The 21,887-nt window shown below is 40.3% G+C and overlaps 2 protein-coding genes across 11 annotated transcripts in view; one reads left to right on the top strand and one right to left on the bottom strand.

Moving 5' to 3' along the window:
- The window catches only part of PIWIL1 (piwi like RNA-mediated gene silencing 1), a 47,843-nt gene extending 42,497 nt beyond the window's left edge, over positions 1-5,346 (top strand). For both annotated transcript variants that reach the window (XM_064169008.1, XM_064169009.1), the window contains exons 15-21: positions 194-394; positions 704-807; positions 1,292-1,362; positions 1,877-2,030; positions 2,893-3,018; positions 3,142-3,289; positions 4,032-5,346. In XM_064169008.1, coding sequence (XP_064025078.1) covers positions 194-394; positions 704-807; positions 1,292-1,362; positions 1,877-2,030; positions 2,893-3,018; positions 3,142-3,289; positions 4,032-4,148 — 921 coding nt within the window. In that variant the 3' untranslated portion in view covers positions 4,149-5,346. The remainder of the gene's footprint in view (positions 1-193; positions 395-703; positions 808-1,291; positions 1,363-1,876; positions 2,031-2,892; positions 3,019-3,141; positions 3,290-4,031) is intronic.
- A 592-nt stretch (positions 5,347-5,938) lies between these two features.
- Positions 5,939-21,887, bottom strand: part of RIMBP2 (RIMS binding protein 2) — a 128,739-nt gene continuing 112,790 nt past the window's right edge. For 3 of the 9 annotated variants that reach the window (XM_064168783.1, XM_064168784.1, XM_064168789.1), the window contains 7 exons: positions 20,635-20,790; positions 17,365-17,549; positions 15,716-15,884; positions 11,740-11,843; positions 10,700-10,771; positions 9,957-10,091; positions 5,939-7,564 (listed from right to left, as the gene is read on the bottom strand). In XM_064168783.1, the coding sequence (XP_064024853.1) occupies positions 7,376-7,564; positions 9,957-10,091; positions 10,700-10,771; positions 11,740-11,843; positions 15,716-15,884; positions 17,365-17,549; positions 20,635-20,790 (1,010 nt within the window). In that variant the 3' untranslated portion in view covers positions 5,939-7,375. Of the gene's footprint in view, positions 7,565-9,273; positions 9,380-9,956; positions 10,092-10,699; positions 10,772-11,739; positions 11,844-13,138; positions 13,205-15,715; positions 15,885-17,364; positions 17,550-20,634; positions 20,791-21,887 lie in introns of those variants that run through there. The other 6 variants (XM_064168786.1, XM_064168790.1, XM_064168788.1 and 3 more) reach the window with 4 other exon arrangements.

Below are 21,887 nucleotides of genomic sequence, written 5' to 3'. Positions count from 1 at the left end.
AGCTAACTCTAAATATCATTCTGGAAAAGAACTGGCTTTGCAGTAGTAGACACTGAAACTGTTAGAGATACTGCTTTTCTGTGAGCGCTTGACTATTTCTCCTGAGCATAAAAAACTTTTCTGAAGCACTACAATTGTTACTTAAATCTGAAGATGCACTTTCTTAAAAACATCTTTTTTTTTGTCTTTAAAGGCAGTTTTTATTTTATCTAGTTCCCGAAAAGATAAATACGATGCTATCAAGAAATACTTATGTACAGATTGTCCCATCCCAAGTCAGTGTGTGCTTGCTCGCACTTTAAGCAAGCCTCAGACAGCTATGGCAGTAGCCACAAAAATTGCTTTACAAATGAACTGTAAAATGGGTGGAGAACTTTGGACTGTTGAGATCCCAGTAAGTAATTTTTTTCTTCTTAAACGGTAATTGTTTTCATTACTGAACCTCGTTTTGAAAAAAAGCTTTTTTGCCTCAAAGCAATTGAGTGTTCTTTTAGTTTTGTGGGGGATTTTTTTGTCTCTGTTAAAAGAGATGTGAAGTTAAGTATGACATAGAGACATTTAATTGAAGAATTCAGTGCTCATAGTTTGTGTCCTAAAACCATGCATCTTATGTCATGATCTTGTTACTTGATAGGATGGAGATGGTAGGTGCATTGGTATGTTTTAATATACTAATACATATTCTGTATTGATTTGTTTTAAGCTGAAGCAAGTAATGATTGTGGGAATTGATTGTTATCATGACACTTTAGCTGGGAAGCAGTCAATTGCAGGATTTGTTGCTAGCATGAATCAAACAATGTCACGGTAAGATTGCAATGACAAAAAGGTAAATCTTTATCTTTCCCTTAACTTAAAAAGTAACTCGAATTCATTAGGTCATCATGAAAGTATCCAAATGATTGATTACTCTATAGTGTTAACAGTAACTATATATTGTGACTTGGTTTTTTTCCACCACATCTTTTAGGGGCCTTGCCCTTCTTCCGTGGTGTGTGGAAGAGGAGGCAGATGCTGGGATGAATGGAGGGAGTCTGGGTGTTCTTCTGTCTTTTGAGCTGGCTTGTGTGAAAGTGTTTTGATTGAGAGGAGTTGTGCATGGTGGCAAAGCATTTAACTACCATGGGGGCTTTGCCAGGGAAACGTGCTCACAGTACACCAGCTCCTCCTTGACTGCCTTGACCCACAACAGCCAGAAAGACTCAAGTGGTCACAGCCATTTGAAAAATACCTTCATTGATGTAAGCTTGGAAACTGCTTTGAAGGTCTGACTTTATTTTGTTTTTCACAGGTGGTTCTCGCGCTGTGCTGTTCAAACTCGTGGACAAGAACTTGTGGATGGGCTCAAAGCCTGCTTGCAAAGTAAGGGAAAGCTTGCTTTTCTTCTTGTGTCAGGTCTAAGGAATGGAAATTTAGCTTCCTCCAGAACACACCTTCTCAGCTGCCTTGAGGGACGGCATTGCCATCTTACACTTAGATAAATACAGATTAAAAAAACAGTTGTAAACATTGCTGAAAAATAATAGGGTTATGTGTACATTCTTTCATATTTAATTGTAACAGTAAATACTACTTATCAGTGTCCTTCAAGAGTGCTATAAAGGAGGCATATGTAAAGGATGACAGCTTTCTTGCTGAGAGAGGCCAGTGGAGCAGATAATTTCCTTTCTTTTTGTATGGGCACTTAGCTAAACCAGATGATTTTGCAGGTAACATTTGCCTATGATGATGCATACCTGTTTCAGCTTACTGAAAGATCAAGGGCCTTTAAGTTTCAAAACTTACTGCTGTTTTCCCAGTAATAAAGAGACCATCTTTGTTTTGGAATCAATTCTCATTATAGCTAACAGCTTTTGCTGGTTTTATTGTTTTTAAGCTGCTCTAAGAGAATGGTTCAAGTGGAATAAGTGTTTGCCCTCTCGTATTATTGTGTATCGCGATGGTGTAGGAGATGGACAGCTGAGCGCTTTGGTTAGTTATGAAGTACCTCAGTTTCTGGATTGCTTGAAGAGTGTGGGCAAAGACTACAAGTAAGTCTGTTTCTGCAACCCCCCTTTTTATGCTGCAAGAGAAATACACACTAAAATAAAGAGGTTACAGATTATGACTGTCATCTTTTCATCTCTATTTTGACTTGAGTTCAAGTAACTGCTTTTCTGATGATTGTTGACAGGATTTGAGATACCTAATCTGTAACAGAATGGGAAAAGGTTTTGGAACACAGTATATAAATATGCAAGACACACACATACACAAGCTCTCTAGGTATTATTGATGCATATAGTAATTATTTTACCCAGCTGCTTGATGATTGCTCAATCACTTATGTCCAGTAGGTCCTTCTTTTCCACTCGAAGATCTGTCTGTTGTTCAGCCCCTTTTGTGCAGTTTTCAACATTCTGCTTTAGAACTTACCAACTGCAGTGACTTAGTTTCTTAATCTGCTGTGAAAAATGGAAATATTTCCTGACACTGCAGGCAGATGGAACAAAAAATAAATTTACAGGCCAGTAGGAACTGAAATTTAGCTTTTGTTAATGGCTTGCTGTTTTCCAAAAATACAGTTGAAACACTGTTTCCTGTAGGAAAAGATGAGGCCGAGAGATAGCAGAAATCAGATCTCTATTTAGAATATCCCTTTTTGGTCTGTTTTTGTCTCCCTATGAAGTTAAATGTAAGCCAGACTGGTGAGAAACAGTTGCACCTGAAACCAAAAATCTTACAGTTGTGAAAAATGCTTTATTTCATTTAAATCAATGAATTAGTGAAGGCTTATACATGAAATTAATGGTCTGAAGAGCTCTAAAATTGCTTTTAATTTGAAGCTCTAGACTGTGTGCTCCTAAGATACTCTCAGTACAGTTTTTCAGAATAATTTTCTCTTTTCTTTAGTCCACGACTTACTGTGATAGTTGTGAAGAAACGAATGAATACCAGGTTCTTTGTACGGTATGGTGAAGCACTTAAAAACCCACCCCCGGGTACTGTGGTTGATGTGGAGGTTACCAGACCAGAATGGTGAGTTAGTGTAGAAGTAACGCTTAGATTTGCTGGCACCCTGGTAGCAAAGGAAAACTTTTCCAGTAGTCAAAAGATCAAGACAAGATCAAGTCAAAGAATATTTTGTGTTTTCTATTCCAGGTATGATTTCTTTATTGTGAGCCAGGCTGTGAGAAATGGTTGTGTTGCACCGACTCATTATAATGTTGTTTATGACACCAGCAAACTGAAACCAGATCATATGCAACGTTTAACCTACAAACTTTGCCACTTGTACTATAACTGGCCGGTGAGTTGTTTCTCTTAACAGTGATATTTTTCTTCTAAGACTGCAGATCTCTTTGCAGTAACAACTCACAAGAATGTAGAAAAGGGTATCCTTAAAAATACCCTTGCAGATCCAAAAAGCTTGCCAGGGTGCCTCTCGAGCTAGAGTCTTGGCTTGAGAGCTGGATGTTCTATAGATTACATGATCAGTCTCTGAAAGCTGAAGAGTAAAGTCAGCTTTATTCTCACTAGAAAATACCTGGTGTTTTGAGTATTTTTCCCACATTGTCAAAGGCAAAAATGAAATGATTTCTTACCTGCAGAAACATTTAATTGTATGGAGATAGAAAACGATCCTCCATTGCCCAGAAGGCTGCTTCTGTTGCATACCAAGATCAGCTTAGGGTCAGCTCTTGCCAGAGGTGTGCTTTAGATTTGTCAGTTTAGTGATCATAAATATGACACAGGACTTAGGGATATCCTACCTCCTTGTGAGATCCAGCATTCAGTGCAGAGCTGCAAAAAGAGGCTGTTTTGGAGGAAGGAGCAGAATGCAGTTGGGAAATTTTCTGCATCTCTATTTATAAAGTGCTCTTTAAAAACTCTGTTCAGTGTGTGCAATCTTTTCAGAAGTCAGTGTAAACTACAGGGAACAGACATTTTACATCTACCAGACATTTGAATCCCAAGAATCTCTGTTACAGAGAATGATGCTTGGCTAAAATGACCTGAAAATAATTCCTTTTGTTTGGTGTCTTCTGTAGGGTGTTATCAGAGTACCTGCTCCTTGCCAATATGCTCATAAACTGGCTTTCCTCGTCGGTCAGAGTATTCACAAAGAACCAAACCTCCTGCTTTCAGACAGGCTTTACTACCTTTGAACTTACTCGCTAAAAACTACAGTTCCTTTCCAGGAATGCTGAATTATCAGGGGTTTGTGTCTTGTTTTGTTTTGTTCTTTATAAATGTGTTCTTGGGATAATAAGCATGTACAGTTGTGGAACTTTTCTTTGTAGCAGCTCAAAGTAGACTCCATCTCTGCTTGCTGTAAGATCTAAACACTTCAAACTTGGTTGTTTTTTTAGTATTTATTTACTGCAGTGTTTTTGAAATTGACAGAAGTTTATCAGTTCTTATTTATGTTTTGGGGAAGTCTTACTCAGAATTATTTTGAAATACAAGATGTGTAGTTGTGTGGACCAAACTCTGAATTTCTCCAGTTTTAATTTTCAAAATGCAGTTGTTGCTTCCTTGTTTTTCTTGGCTGTTAAAATGAGGGTAAAACTTTGTCTCCTAAACTGTTTTGTATCTTAAAAAGAGGCTGTTGGATGCTTTTAGTTACCAGGTCTCTGGCTTAAGATTACATAGTGCTGCAGAACATTTTAGCACTTGCCCTTGTAAGTGATTTGCAGTAAATTGTCTTTTGCTTGCACGTGGCTCCCCAGGAGAAGAGGGAAGTGACCTGGGACTTTTTCAAGCTGGCGTAGCTGAAGAGGAGGGTCTGTGTACAGGGTCAGTGGTTCAGGAATGAGTGTCAGAGGTAGGATTATTTCTGGTTTACCACAGCTATAGGAACACCTTTATTGGCTAAGGCTAGAGTTTTCTTTTCATAAAAAGGATGTCTCTTGATTAAGCTGGAGAGCTGGTATAGGGCTGTGTTAGCATTGGCTATCTGTTGACATACATTTTCTTAGTCTTGTAACTTATTTACTGCATAGTTTGAGTTAATTGTTGTTTACAGAACTACAAATTCATAACTGGAAGAAACTGAGTTTCTTGATTGACATTTAATTGAATGCTTGCTAAATGAGAGCAAGAACGTTGGTGCCTTGGTGTGCAAAAAGGTAGATGGTTGTCCTGTTAGTAGTTGGTTTTTTGGTTGTGCTGTTCCAAGTAATAGGAAGTGTTTAGGTCTCAGGTTGTGTTGCTGGAAGTTGATTTCAGATTTTTGCATCACCACCTGCTGAGTCAGAATAGTGCATGTGGAAGACTTGGATTAGTGCTGAGTAACTGACTTTTTGTGGGCCTTGTTCCTTCTCTTTGTGAGATTTCAATAAAGTTGCTGTGTTCATCCTTGCATGTGTAGATGTATTTGTGTACATATGTCATAACTGAGCACTGGGCATACTCTGTGACAAATGCTAGAGTAACTTCCTAATCCTTCTTGACCTCTGGAAACTTGTGTGTAGATGAACTGTTATTCCACCACGAGCTTGAGCAGCTGCCAACAGCTCTGAAATAATGAGGGAGCTCTCTACTTGCTATTGTTTGTTTTTTTTTTTTCCTTCCTAGGCTGAGAGAACTGCACCAACCTCTTCCTTTCACATGAAACGTGTAATGAAGAGAATCATAGGGGTTTTTGACCAATATTCTGACCCTTTATGTTATGCAGCAGCTTTCCCTATTCACTGCTTTGTTTTGCACTTCTTCCTAATTATGTATCAGTTACGCCTGTGGTGGGTGTTCAATCTGGTGCCTGTCATTTGAGGGCAAAAAAGAGATGGAGCTATTGCAGCTGCCTCATTCAGCAACAGAAGGGTGGGAAGTGGTTACTGTGGGCGAACATGGAGCTTGCACCGTTGCTGCACAGTAAGCAATCCTACTCTTGGTGTCTGAGCCTTTAGGAAGGGAGGGCAGCTGATACAGGACATGCATGAAACATACTGCACTCTACAAAATATCAAATCATTTATTTATATAAAATATAATACACAACAGTTGTACACATGCACACATCCACACAGTACTTTACCACAAATTTAGGCCAGTTATTTTCTTTTACTTAAATGTTATAATCTAGCACACGGTATCTTACAGTAATTTACATTGTTATCTGAAGACACAATGGGGAAGCTTTGAGCATTCATTTATAAACCTTCCATAAATTACAAAAAGAAAGGCAGTCTGAAAAGTATGTATAAACAGTAAAAACAATTTACAAATGGACAAGAATTACAAAATAGTAACAGCCAATGACTGCCATCAGAGTGTTTTTCTTGAGATGCCAATATTGCAGTTAATTGATTATCACCTCTTGCAGCCTTATTACTGGCTACGGCTTGTGTGTGTGTAACACAGTTTGATTTGTATTTTTGTACTTGAGACATGCACTTTATCTTGAGGCTGACATCAACAATATGAAAATGCCTTTTAACTTAGGACTGTACTTCCTCAGGTAAAAAAAGTCAGGGAGTAAAGGGTTGTTAAGTTGTGGAATTTTTGGTTTGTTTTTTGGTATTGTTTTTAACCCTTGGTAATTTAGAATAGTGACCCAGGAACTCCAAAACTGGAGGTCATGTGGTTGAAACTGGGTGAGTCTCTGAATAACTTACACTGCATCTAATAGTGAAAATGTTGACAACAGAAATCAATAGAAGACATTTGTTTTAGAAGGGGAGGGGGGGAAGAAAAGAAAAAGAAAGGAACAAAAGCAGCAAAACCCAAAAAAGAGCATTTTGCACAGCACTTTCAAACTCCCAGGAGTTACATCAGACATTGAATGGAGGAGTCAGTAACACAGTATTGATCTTAAATTACCATGTTTGAGGGAAGATGAAGACAGTTGAATACACAGTACATACAAAGTATACGCTGTATATTTATTAGACAGTACAAATCATTGTGCATTAATAAGGCAAAACATCAAGGCTGATTAAACTAGGAGTTTCAAGACCATTTTTGTTAATGATAAGGATTAGATACTGTGGGGTGATCTCTCTGGACCAGGAATCAGTGAATAGTTTTCTTCCCCCCACTCATGGCTAATGGAGGCTAAAGGCTGAGATTTATCCAATGGAGTTGCAGGTGGTAAGTTGACTTCAAATAAAACCATGTTCTTCTGGTCTTAATCCCACTGAAAATAATTACTTTTTCTTTGTTTGTTTGGGTTTTTTTTTTTTAAGGAAAAAAAAATTTGCAACAACAAATCCACTTCCTTTGTTCTTGCTGTTCTGACTAAGCAATTCACAGGATTCTATTGATGTCAGAGTTAAAAATGCGAAGGTTTGGTAAAGTTGCACTGCATAGTCATGAAAGCCCTAGTTTTGATGTTAAAAAAATAAAAAATACACAGACTGGAAGCTTTACAAGTTGTCCAGGAGAACATGAATCATTTCACTGCACCAAGCTTTTTCAGCAGTTTCTTGCCTTTGGAAAGCAGCCCCTTTTTCTTTTTCGAGGACATATCCCTGCCTCTCCCGGGACTACCAGAACCCATAGGTGACGTAGGTGACCCAGAATGGAGATGAACTGTGGGGGATGGTGCTCTCCGTGATGTACCTGTATTCTCAGGAGGAACCTATTAGGTACATTGTTATAATTTATTCAATGTTTGAAAGCTTAAAAGCTAGTATCATCAAGAAAGTTGGTAACATCACTTATCCCACTACCCCCTTAAACAAAAGGGCTGGTTCCTTTCTTCTTTGTGGCTTAAAATACCATATGGGCTTAGGGAAACTAGGTACATTTTGAGGAAAAAAAGGCAAAGAACAGAGAAATTCCAATTTGGGTACACTTTTGTATAGAAGGACTCGTTTCACACAGCTTTTGCCACAAAAGCCACAAAATAGTTTGGGGTTTTGCATTTCAGTACTTAAGTACAGAAATGAAGAGGGATACTTTTGGCTGTATTAAGAAACACAACTTTGTTAATTACTAAAGATCAGCAATGTATCAAAGCCAAACTGTTTTCAGAAGGAAATCACTTAAATTGATATACGATCACTTAATTTTTAACATCTTTAAAATGCCTTTAAAATTGGCTAGCAATCTTTATGTACATATTTGATAGGATGGCACACTGGCTTAAAAGAAAAGAATTAAAAAGAAAAGAAAAAAAGGAAAAAGAAAAAGCTAAAATGAACCTTAATCACAATCAAAGAAAGCTTAAAGACCCTGGCTGCTTGATGTGTGTGCTGCAGCTATGAGGTTGCTGAATGATGGTGAGTACTCGGACTAGAGCTAGATGACAGCATTCCTAAATATTTTTAACAGCTATTTTTTAATGTTAATTTTTTTAAATCATCAAAAGCACTTGAATGAAAAAAATGCTAAAACTACTTATACTCAGCCTACCCTAACTATAGTGCCCGTGTGACTGACAACATGTGGTACTAGCAGTTAAGATGGTATTATCATCGTAGAATCCATGCCATAGGGACCCCTGTTAGCTTGTAGGTCAAGTTAAAACATCAGCAATTTACTGGCTGGTTGTGCAACAGTGAGTTAAGCAAAGGGGCTTCAAGCCTACTTTGATTTTAAATCAAGGTCTAATTCTAATGAAAAGAAAACAACTTGGTAAAGCACCCCAACGTACACCTGAAGATACCAGATATTTAGTCTAATGCATTCATTCAGTGAGCTGCATGGTTCATTCCAAGACTTATTGCATTGGTAAACCAACAGTTGCTGATAGTTCAAATGTGCACTTCTAGAAAAATCTGAGCAGGTTGTACTGTAGGAAGGGGTCATTTCAGAATGGTCGAGTAGTTGGCCGTAGGCAAACTGGGGTATAATCGATTATGGAAAACGCATTTTTAAGGCAGACAATTTGTAGCTATATTTCAGTGTAATGAGTTTCAGAACCAACTATACCCTTGTAAACTACCGCACGTATCAGCTTGTGTTTTGTTTGCATGCTCCTTAAGGGTTGGGGGAGTTGTGCTTCTCTCCAGATAGTGGAGCTTGGAACTTTTACATCCCAGGTTGGCTAACAATGCAATATGCAGCTTTTGTTTGTAGGGTAGTTAGACATCAACCTCTCCTTTCTATGTAAACATAAACATTTAGCTCAGGAAGAAATATGTTCCAAATGTTGACCTTCATAAAGTGAAGTCAAATTGATTTGTTTCCAAGGATTCCTTTTTAAAGGATTTGTCTCCTAAAACCACTACATTGACTTGACTAGATCCAGTAAAAGCAGACAGCCTGTTCTGTGGCCAAGGCTTTTGGAGACATATTTCTTTTCTTTTTTATTTTTTCCCCCACAATTAAGTTTCAAGACTTGCATTAGAGAGCCAGGTAGCTTTATTTGAAATCTCTATTGGTATCTTCAGTTGCTCACTTACGTGAAGGCTACATTGCCTTATTAAGGTGTGAAATGAACACTCTTCTTCTGTTTCCAAGCAGATGAGCAAAGAAATAAAAATATATATAAAATATATAATATAGAAAAGTATTGCAGTGACGAAACAAAACAAAAAATGAGATACTCTAAACATTAGTCTTTCTTAAAATAGAAGTCTCTGGCAGTTAACTAATGCTGGTTGGAATAGGAAGTTATAAGGATTAAAAGAGAAGCACTGCCATTTACAGTTTGTATTTAAAGGAATGTGAGTACCAGGCCTGTGTCCACAACAACTTTTGCTTTCATTGAGATATTTCTTGTCACGAGAGAAGGTTGGAAGCATTGGGAGGCATCTACTTTTACCAGGGAAAACTACTTAGACTTAAATTGTAACTGAAGGTACTGCAGTGACTGCAATCAAATGGTCAATTTAGTGTCTTCATTTACAGTTGTAATGAGCTAGCAGAGGGCTCAGTAAAATCATTTTTCTTTAGCTTTTATATACTTGAAAGTTAATTTTAAATGGGCAAATGGATTAAAAATGTTAAAAGTAATGTCTAAATTATATATGAGACAGAATGGAATGGAAAAGAAAAACTTAAGTTTTTCTAATGCGGTTGCTTACCCTTTTTGCTTTTGTACGCATCGGCGTGTCGTGGACAAAGCGTGAGGGTGCGTCGGACAGATAGACCTCTACATCGTCAGGCACTTCTTCAAGGAAGTTGGAAGGAACCAGCCCCTTTTGTCCATTAAGTTCACCCTGCACATGGTGAAAAGTTCAGTGAATGTTTTGACTAAAGCAAATTTTGGTTTCCAAGAAGGCAGGAAACTATTTCTGACTGTTTGAGAGCCAGTGAGGAGCAGAAGACACCCATCTAAAGTCACCTGGGAGCTTAAGAGCTCACTTGCTGCTGGAAACCACAAGAGCTGTCATGCAGAGTGGGAAACAAACAAACCCATGTTCTTTATCTAGGCACAGGGGAGAAGCAGGAACTGAACTGCTGCATTATTTCTTTTGGTCTTAACTCTACAGTGTATTGGAAAAGTGACAGCTAGGCCTGTTTTCTGGGCTGAACACACTGGAACTGTGAAGTAAAATCAGCCTCTCTGTGAAGAACTTCCTCCTAATGTCAAGCCTATACCTCCCTCAACACAACGTGAGACTGTGTCCCTTCATTTTGTTGCTGGTTGCCTGGCAGAAGAGACCAACTCCCCCACCCGGCTCCAACCTCCTTTCAGGTAGTTGTAGACAGCAATGAGGTCACCCCTGAGCCTCCTCTTCTCCAAGATAACCATCCCCAGGCTGGCATTTAATGATTCATGCTGGTGAAGACTGCTCTAACAGTCACAGAGAAGAAGCCAACTTACATAGTAAAACCCATCTTCATCAATTTCACCAAAGACAGTGATGATGTCCCCTGTGCAGAATGTCAGCTCAGCCTGCAGGAAAAGGAAACAGGACAGTGTGAGTCTTGTTAGCCACAGGTTAACATGTTATTTATTAATAGGAAATCCACTCACCTTTTTCTGTCTCCTTTATGTTAAGACACGGTTGGTGAAACCAAATTGGACTTTGAGAGCAAACCCTTTGTTTACTCTCTTTTAGCTTGCTAACTCTAGCTAATGGTCAGCTGTTGTGTGAATGAAGATCTAGCTACTGGTCAGCTGATGATTAAGGTATCTTTAAATTGTTGTATATATTAAAAAAGATACTGTAGACAAGACATGCATTCACAAAGCTCAGAGCCCTCAAGAGAGAGAAGGACAAGAAACATGTGGACATGGCACTTCAGGACATAGTTTAACAGCCATGGGTTGAAAGTTGGACTTGATGATCTTAGAGGCCTCTTCCAACTGAAATATTTCTCTCTCTGTGTATTACAAATGCCATCATACTGAGCTATACTGTTCTGGTTTGAGTTGTAAAGGGGGGGGTTGATTTTCAGAGGAACTGTCAGTTACAGAGTGTGGAAGGCATGTGGCACTAGTAGTTTATTGGCATGAGCTAGGACTCGTGTTGTAGCTTATCTACAATAATCATTATCTAAAGGAAATTTGAAAACTGGTAAGTATAATAACTATCATAATGCCCTAACTCCATGCTTTTTACATACAGACATGTATGCACATGCACTGCACAACAGCTCCCCATAGTTGATTACATAATGTATAGTGCCATATTAACTACCTCCTACAGTGGACAGACCTTGCTTTTGTTTGAGTAAGAACCATAAATCTGCAGCAGCCATAAGCTCATCCTAAACATCTGTTTGCATCCTAAACATCCTAACCAATGGTTGCAGTTCTGAACTTCTTGGCTTCTGCGCATCCACTGGAATGTGGAATAGTGCAGCGCTGATCACTACTGCCTGCTGCAGTTCTACAACCAGAAGAAGGTAGATCAGTACCTCTACATCCACGTTAGGAGAACTTTCTCTTGGATCATAATCGTACAGTGCCACCATCCTTCTTGTAGACACTGAGTGCTGTCTGCCGCTCCGCCTGTTCCTTTCTGTTCCACCACAAGGGGAGGAAGGGAAGGAAAGCTATCATAGTTATTTGGAAAAGGAAAGCAAAGTGCAACTTTCCCCACAGCACTGGGGATGTAACAATGTTGGTATTTCTCTAGCAGATCACCAAACCCATTGACACAGCATGGACCTTTCATAAACAGTTTGACAGTTGTGGTGCCCTTGTCATTCTTAGCCACTGAATCCTCTGAACAGTATTTACCTGCAAAACTAGCATTCCAAGGTTATACCAGAGTATATGGAGGCAGTCAAAAGTCATGATTGTTTATTTTAGTCAAACTTTCACATTTGCTGTCTATTCCCCTCCCCACTCTCCTAGTCACAAGGAATTTTGTGCCTGGGATTATTCCATCCTCTGCTGGGAGACTGGAAGGAGAAACAGACATTCTCAGCTGTCTCAAGGCAAAAGAGGCTGCCCATTATGCAAGTGCTCTGCAGAGTTCTCAATACTGACTATAAAAGCACATTCTCAATTACTGTTCAATTTTACAAGTTTCCCTTGTGGGGAGCAGAGGGAAAGAAGTAAAATATGTAGCTTCCAGGACCCACATGAAATGTTTATTGCTCGATGGCAAACATTTACAGTGGTCCAAAATGGTTTCATTGTAAATCTGAACAACATTAGCATGATTCTTGCAGATGGTTGCTGCAGCAAGAGGAACATGCTTGTTAGTGCTACTTACAGACAGGCATTGAGGGCAAGTCTGATGAGTGTTACGCAGTATGACAAAAGAAACCTAAGGTGAGGAGGCATCCTGTGATTGTTCCAGCAAGAGGGTGAGCATTACAGGTTCAGCTAATGTAAGAGCAGATCCTGAGCATCACATGCTCACAGCTGTCACCTCACCCACCAGTTCAGTCAGGACATCACTTTTGCAGTGGGTGCTTTGCTGTTATTGTCCCAGCTATTGGTGAAAGGGATTTATATAGAACTCAGAGATCCAAAATGAAGGCACAGACTGCAACAGTTGGTGGAACCTCATCCCCCAAAGCCTGGATCAACCAGTACCTAACTGATTGTCTCAGTTGCACTTTCTACTTTGAAGTACCTCTCTGGGGCAAGTCATTGCCCACTGCTCAGGGTCAAGGGCCTCTCTGTGATCAGCTAAGGAGAGAATCCAAAAAGGATCCTAGACGTAACTGCTGTGGGGCAATATTTTCCAAATCCTGGCTTCCAAAAGTTCAAAGGCATTAAAAATATATATTAAATCTAGACAGCTCAAATAATTTCAGCTAATTTACAGCTTCAATCAAGTTATTGGTTCTTAACACAGACCTCTTTTAGACTTTCTGGATCTGCGGTGTACAGAGTGTGTGCTCTCTTTGAAACGGTCACAGTTGACTTCAGGAAAGGAATGCATACAAATAAAAGAAGAAAAGATAGGAAGGTGTTCAAAGTTCTGCTGTTAAGGATTCCATGTGGGCAAAGGATTAAGAAAAATATCGTCATATGAACACAGCATCTAAAGTGTCTGATACGGCATTAAGAGCAACAGTATGAGACAGACTGGCACTTAGAGCCTGCCTCTGCTAAAAATCCACGTGGGCAGCCTGTGGGTCTGAGCACATGGAGCTCTGCTCTTCAGAATTTGTATTTAGTTCAAAATTAAGACAATACTAACTGTTCTCACAAGTTGTATCCATAGTGAAAAGAAAAGAATACTTCTAAAGTGTTAGAATATTTAAAGGTGAACTGCTGGGTGTAGGTTGCTAACAGCCCTCTCTCAGAAACATCCAAAGGTAAAAAGAATTGCTTAAAAATCTAATGCAGGGTGGCATTTGTCAGAAACTGCCTCTCTCTCTTTCCAAAAGATTGATTTTCTGATTTCTCAGCTGTTTTAGGAGACACTGCCCCTTTGGTACAAGAAAATCCAATTATATTCACAAAATCTGGGCTGTCCAAACCATGAGCAGCTACATGTAGAGTAGTGGGTTTATTTTTGCAAGTGTTCTGTTGCTACAACTTGGTGACTTTGAGAAGAACTGAAAGCCTTGAGCAAGACTTAAAGCAGCAAGATCCAACCATAGCTATTCAGGAAGATATTTTCTGCACCCACAGGTGACTTCACTGCTAGAAGCAGAAACATAATTGGACACTTCTTCACCTCACTAGGCTCTCAGTTGTGTTTACAGCTGTTCCTAAAAAGCAGTGTGCTAGTTTGAAGCAGGCTAGAATGTTTTGGTGAGAAGAACCAGATTACAGGCTGTGAAAGGAAAACAATGGTGATGTCTACTTCCCTCATAGGCTTGCTGAGATGTATAGGAACAAGAAATAAAAGCATAGATAACCACTCTCACTTGGGCTGCTGGCTGAGCTGAGCTGCATTCTAACCTCACCCTCCATTTTGGACTAATCCATTTTGCTTCCTAACCCTTTGGCTGAACTTCCATTCTTCCTTGGGACTGGAGTAAGGTTGAGAGGGGTAGGGGGAAGGTGAAGGGGTGGTTGAGAGCCCCTCCTGGGAACTCAGGTTTCTGGGAGAGGAGTTGTGTTTCTGTATTACCTTTTACCTTGTATATTTCTGTATGTAACTGTATATACTGTAAATATCTGCTTGTATATTGTGCCAGCTGTAAATATAAGCTTCATTCATATTTCCAGAACCGGCTGAGTCTAACCTGGGTGATTTCTAACGTGGGGGAGGGAGGAGGGGTGGGGAACACCCAAACAGTCACAACAGGTTGGGTATCTCATTCTTACAGACTGCAAATGATGCAGACGCATGCTGGACTTTCTGCAGAATAAGGCTGTCATCTGCCAGACTGCTCAGACACAGCTGTAGGGTCTCACTGTGTGCCCAGCCCTAAGTTTTGCCTTACAACTGTACATGTAGGTGGCTGTGTGCACCCCAGGGCAGTGAGGTTGATAGTGCATGTGAGTGGGAGGACTTGTGTTTATGTGGCATAAGGAAACACATGAGAATTAAGAACCGAGTTCAGCATTTAAGAACCTAATCATCCTTCCCTTTCATGGGCAATGGAAAATGCAAAAATATTTCAATATCTTAAGAAGGCAAACAAGCAAACAAAAAAATGACAGCACATTTACTAATAGGATTTTGGAAGTGATAAGGTTGTACTCGATCTAAGAAAAATGATGGGAAAGATTTCTTTGGATTTTTTTTTAGCAACCATTTCTACAGTTCACATTTAAACAGGAGTGAACCAATTCCAGCCTTTTACACTCTCTCTGAATCATACTGACAATTGTAAAACATATTTAGTTGTATGAAATGTATTTATAGAAAGCAATCTATACTTGCACTGTGTACCTGTGCACAGCACTGAACCAGTCATAAAACACAAGTGGTTCGGAATATGGAATAGTTTGGCCAGACTCTGCTTTCTAAAGGGTTTGTTCCTGCAATGGCCATGACATCTCAAACTATTTAGTGCTATCTCAAATGAGATTACATATAACCCTTTGCCACCATCCCTTTAAATTACTGCTAAAGTAGGAAAGTGCAGCAAAGTAAAAATAACAACAAACAGGTGATTATGCTTTGCAGCAGTGAGCGTATCGCAGAGCACCTCAGCGCAGCACACTCCAAAGCACTGGGATCATGTTCCGTGTCTAGACATCTTTCAGGTGACTACCTGCCTTTTTTTGTTTGTTTTTAAAGAAGAAAGCAATGAGTGGAGTGGCAAAGATACAAGTTCTCATTTGCAGCAAAAGATGTCACCAAGATGAAGTATTAGCAGAATCAAGTCAATCAGATACTGACACAGAATGTATCCCATGCTAGAGATTTTAGATGCATCTGCACATAGTAGAAACAAAAGGCAAAGCAGACCCAGCCAGGTTAACAGCACCCAACAGCCAAGAGAAATGAGGCATATCATTTGCGCTTACCAATTTTCTCCACTGGTGTGTTTAAAGGAAGAAAGCCTTGCTTCAGAAGCTGGTCCATCATCTCTTCATCATCTGCTTGGATCTCAGAGACCATATTACATGGGATAAGGCCAATTCTTGTACAGGTTTCCCCACGATAGAATCCATCAGCATCTTTGTCCCCATAAACCTGTTATTCAAAGAGTGATAATCTTGGTCAGTAAAGGTGTTAGCATTTGGGAGTTTTGATGCAGAAAAGTGGTCAGTGAAGCACAGACAGAGGACTACAGATTGGGTATGGAGTTGTATGCATTCTTGCCTACTCATATTATAAACCTGGAATTATGTTAATTATTATTTCAGAGATTTTTTTCTTAGCACTGAAATGCACAATAAGTGAGAGGCATTACTGAAAGTCATTGGCTTCTCCCTGTGCTGAGCCAGAAATATCCACTTTCACATCAATCAGACAGGAAATTCAGAGCAGCAGATCACATAGCAATCACCATGGTCCCAAAGGGAAAATAACCACTGAGAGTAAATACCAGCTGTGTGATCTCTCTAGACTTTTCAGAGCCAAACACACCTACTCGTGAGGAAATAATTAAAGTAACTCAGTGGCATGAACATTCTTGCAAAGTAAAAGGAGTTCTTAAATTCCATATTGTTGGCATGGATCGTTTATCATGTGAACAGGTAAGCAAGATACCTCTGTTCAGCCTGTAAAAACTGTGATTTAGGATACAGACATTTGTGTTAGGGCACAATCCAGCAGAGTGGAAGGCAGGCAGTATTTTAACAGCTCAGGCTACTATATTGTCTTTGAAATGGTTGGTGTAAGAAAGGAGTCCATGTTCTTCCAGGTTCTGTTTCAGATCACTCTGAAATCGCCGTTACCATGGGACTAGCAGCAGCCGCTCCTTCTGCTGGTCTCATTTCTGCTCATTCTGCACCAGATCGATTGGACGCAAGGCTGCAGGAGGAGATGTGTTTGCTGACACCACAGGAAAATCTGCCAGCACTTCAAAATGGCAGACTGAACAAATGTGCCTTGCAGCTGAGCTATCATGAGCTGAGGCAAGCTGGGGTGGAAGGGTGGCTAAAAACATTGACAGAGCCTAACACCATGCCTTGCCCTGAAACAGGGATGATTTGGCTTCTCCATCCCGCACTAAGGCAGGCAGCTTGCTTATTTTCCACCAAACAGAAAAAGGAGTGGCTTTCACTGTTTCCAGAAGAAAAATGCCTAACTTCTGGACTTAATTAATCTTACGTGTATACTCAGCATTGAAAAACCACAGTAGCTCTTGCAGGTCTGAAGGTACAACACTAAGCACTTATGGTACCTTTGCGGGGAAGACATCTCCTGTCTGAAGCAGCTTTTCCTGCAGGATTTGTGGCAATGGAATGCTGGGCTTCAGAGTCACAATTCTGATTTTAGCATCTTGAATCTGGCCCTATCTAGAGCAGCTCTGAGATTTTTGCCCGTTGCCCAATTATTTTTAACCCATTAGCACTACATATTAGTTTCAAGATGCAGGGAGTTTTAAAGCATGAACCTTTGGAGGAAAAAAAAAAACCTTGGACTCTAATCACACAACCTTCCCCACGGGGAACAAAAGCCTTTTTGTAAATCTGCATCCTTTGCTTCCTCTGGTTTTAGATCCCACCTTAATGATCTGTCCTTCTTTAAATGGCAGTTCTTCTTCTGCAGCATCAGGATTTGGGGACATCGTCAGCGGATCATAGTCAAAGAGTGCAACAAATATTCGAGTGGAAATGTCTTCTGTGCCAGGGTCTGTTTCTGATTCTTCATACATGTCTGGAGAAAGATGGTCATGACCACCATAGCCATCTAGGAGAGTAAAGGCAGAAAAGAACAAGTCAGGAACACAAGCTGGCTCCATCTTTCCACGATTCCAGTTAGTATTTGAAACACATATGGCATTTCAGGGAAAGAAAGCCAGCAAGTTAAGGCATGTCCTGTGGGGCTTGGTGCTGGGTTCTTTCAAGCTAGCAATTTGGTTGGTTGGTTGTTTTTAAAGCACATACAATCCACATGCATTGCTTGTGGTGCTGGTCTGCACCACACTGACATGTACACAGCTGAATACAGGTCAGATGTTTTCTTTATGTTTTTTGTTACTAAATTCATGAAGCATGTCAGGAGTGACATAATGATGAGTCTGAGAGGCTTTACCAGCACTGCAAAAAAACAAAAACCCATGCTTTGGATCTCCCTGTTTTCCAGCACAGCTGCTTCTGCTCTTCATGGACACAAGCAAGCACATCCCAGCTGTGTTGACATATCATGTTTTAGGTAGCAGGTTTAAGACATGGTTGTATCCTCTTCCCTCCAGACAGGCAAGAAGAAAGAGATTTCAGTACTGTTAGTTATACCAGGGCTGGGAACCCCATTGCCTATGATTTTGTTTAAGCACAGCCAGCAGTGCCCCAACCCAAATGCTAACACAAGGTATTAAACCTCAACAGAAATGGTTAGCTAAGGGCTGCATTTAACCTCAGCCTCATTAGGAAAGATCATCCACAAATCTCCCAACTCCTGATGCTGCACTGAACTCTGTCCACTGCAGGGTACCAAATCAATTTGGACATGAACAGTGGGAATTGACATTTTGCATCATATATTTTTCAGACTTTCCAAGTGACTCGAAGAATGCAATTAGTCCATGATTCAACAATGTAATTAAGGATGGACTTCAGTAAAACTGAATTAGAAAATTGTCAGGCTAAAACATCTTAAAATGAGTGTTTGGACTGAGGGGTTTCCAAGGCTTTTAGTTTTGTTTGGAAAGTGGCAGCACTTTCCCCAAAATTAGACTTTTTCACCTCATATCAAGCCCCCAAAGCAAAGCCCTCAAAATCATGAGCCACTTGGCAAAAACATGGCTTACTGTGCAAGTCCCACTAAGCTCCGTGGGAGTCTTTTGTTCTTTGCTGACTCAACACTTAGCATCCACTTTAGAAGATCCTTCAGAATGAGTAAATTGAGAAAGTGATGTAATGACTTATGATGAGAATGGAGTTCAACCAAATCAAAATCTTCCCAAACACATTTTCACATTAACTCAACTTTTACTGTAATCATTCTCCAGCAAATTAAAGATGTGCATTTTTGGTAATAGTTTGAGCATTCAATATGGAACACTTCAGATAAAAGTCCTCTTTTGTGCCTCTTAAGTCAGATGCAGCATTTTGTTCAACAACTGATATTTTTAAACTACCAGAAAAAAAAGATGTTCCAGAGGGTCACAGCTTTAAGGGAACAGCTACTAATTCTTGAGTCCAGAGTGCAAGAGAATGTGAGTAGGGGAAAATGCAGAACAGCAAAAGGGCAGGGAAATATTTCAGCCAAGAAGCTTTAGGCAGGCACAAAGCACAGAAAAGAAGTGTGGGAGAAGGGCACATGTGGGACAGAAAGCGATGGGACACAAAGGATGGGACTCTTCTCTGCTCTGTTCTCCTCCCACAGTCAGCTTGCAGTTGTTCTGAGGCTGGTACTTGGGCCCACCAGGCAGCGTGAAACAGGTGGGTTAAGGAGTGTTCTGATTTGGGTTTTAAATTTAAAAATAATTAATTTTGCAACCAACTCCAACTGTGGTCAACAGGGACTGGGTGCAAACATGAATTATGGCCAAATGATCTCTGTTAAAAGCACTGGCCTGTAACAATCTGACTCAGAATAGTGACGTTTGCTTCAGTGAAGCAGAGCGCAAATACCTTGATTAGCACATGAGCTACTTAGCTTACTCTTTCGAGAGGCATATACATATAGCATACAACTACACACACACATGTAACTGTGTATGTAGAACAGTCTTTGGCTGCAGCCACTCAGATTCCCAACTGATGCATGGCTGCAGCCACAGCTGCCTTGAATTCACTACACCTACAGCAATATACACAAGCAGTCAGGTACCTTTGCTTTGAAACTCAGTGGCAGATTATAATTTACCTAAACTCTAAGGGCCCCTTCTGTTTCATTTCAGATACCAACAAAACCTTAATCTCTTTTACAGCTCTCTATATGGTCTGGGCTGCTTTGATGGGTTAAGCGTTAAACGTTTCAATTTACTGTGTTACGGAACTATGAGTTGCTGATCATGTAACTAGTTCTATGTTGATGAAGCAACAAATACTATCAGTAGTGGGTATAACTGCTTTACTCATGTGAGAGAAGTCATTGTGATGTACCTATTCCTAAAAATAAGAATGATTTCTTTTTTGCCTTCAACCAGTGACACAGCCAGTTCTGTAGTCATTGAAATGACCCTGAACGTTCACGTAGCCCAAGCCAAAAATCAGAATAACATTTGGTGACTGCTTCCTATTATCACAGAATGGTCTGGGTTGGAAGGGACCACCAAAGGTCATCTAGTCCAACCCCCTCTGCAATAAGCAGGGGCATCTTCAACTAGATCAGGTTGCCCAGAGCCCTGTTAAGCCCCACCTTGAGTATCTCCAGGCATGGGACCGTCAACCTGTTCCAGTGTTCCACTACCCTCATGGTAAAGAACTTCATGGGATGCTGAGTTGTGCTATACCAGCTACTGTTCATGCCTGTCCAGTCTACATGGCTCAAGAGGAGATGTGCTCATTTGGATGAATGGTTGCTCAGGTGTGTACAGTAAATACTGACTGGCATTAGTAGCAGCATAGCTTCACAAAGGTTCATGCAATGCAGTGTGCTTGGACTCAGTCGAGTATGGAAAGGTGGCCGCACAGAGGTTCAGGACAGAGGACTAAAGGGCTGTTTGTCCCTTACAGCTGAGCTGGAGAAACTTACCTGGGAGCAGGCTTTAAGAGCTATTTCCCCTGGCATTCTGCATTGCATGCAAGGCTGTCATCCCCACACCGCGCCTGTTAACACGCAGCTCTACAAGGTGTCTGTCACAAAGGAGGAACAACGTTCGGCATACCGTATCTATAGTCAGCGGCCATGGTACGCTGCTGGGGCCATTTCCTGTGTCCACCAGTGCTGCGATAATAAGCTGCTTCTTCTTCTACAGGTGAAATATTTCCCTCACTACCTGACCGAGACCGACCGCCTTCACTGTTACTGTCCATTGTAATTTCTATGGAGAAAAAGGGAATGATCTATTAAAACAGCATTGGAGAGTTGCCTTCGTGGAGGCTCCTGCCCGCAGGCTTTGCCTACCTTGTTTTCTGACTTGCGTACAGCAGGAAGGCTACAGACTGCATAAGCTCTGCCAGATGGCTCAGCCTCTAAAAGTCCTTCAGCAGAGGAATGATGGAAATGTGCACCTCCTTTTGCTTAAAGCACCTGAATTCTGTGCTTTTTAAAAATCCATACACTGTAAATACTGCTTGTTAGATCTTTGGTTAGGAATCATTTAGATCTTTGGTTAGGAATCATCTTTCATTAGGAGGTTTAAACAAACCTACCTGCCAGGTCTGCAAGGTCAAGAGCACTGTAAACTGTGTTTCACCTTCTAAAGAATCAACCTAAAACCAAAAATTAGTTAATTTACTTAAATCCTACCTACAAGAAGATACTCATCTAAAGTCTTTATATCTTAATGGAAAAAGTACTTCAATGGATTTAAATTCCAGAACATTTTGGAGAAAGGAATCCTAAGAACATGACAATTCTGCAGGTCTTTCCCACAAATTTAACCTCCTAGAGCTGCCCTAAGAATTTTCTGTCACTAAGGGACTCTTTAGATGAATAACTCTGTAAAAACTCAAGTCCTACATTTAAAGGAATAAGCTGCTGCCAAGAAATTCAGAATCCACATTTTTGAGCTATATCCTGAGGCCAGCACCAGTTTTATTTATTTAAATGGTTTAAACTTTGGCTCCATTGTATTTACTTTCTCCTTTTCCTTCCTTTTTACTCTGCTTTTCACTTTGTGGGGCTACGTACTATAATGACACAGCTGTAATAACTTCCTTCTTCAAAACCCATACTTGCAACCCTTATTCATGGGAAGCTTCCTTTGTCAGTGGGAGCTCTGAACAGCAGGCTCAAGTTTACACAAAGCTCTTCTACATGCTTTTGGACACCTCACTTTTACCATGCTTTGTTTATCTAAGCTGTTGATATGCTTCATACCTCCTAGGTTATGCTTACAGGGAGCAACTTTTGGGCAGAGTTGTATCAGGTGTTTGTATTCGTTTATCCTCAGAGTGATTTACTGCAGTATGATGC

Source organism: Pogoniulus pusillus, chromosome 30 (genome assembly GCF_015220805.1).
Source record: "Pogoniulus pusillus isolate bPogPus1 chromosome 30, bPogPus1.pri, whole genome shotgun sequence".
NCBI lineage: Eukaryota > Metazoa > Chordata > Aves > Piciformes > Lybiidae > Pogoniulus > Pogoniulus pusillus.
Note: the sequence above shows the minus strand (reverse complement) of the source record. Positions and strands in the feature narration are given on the sequence as shown.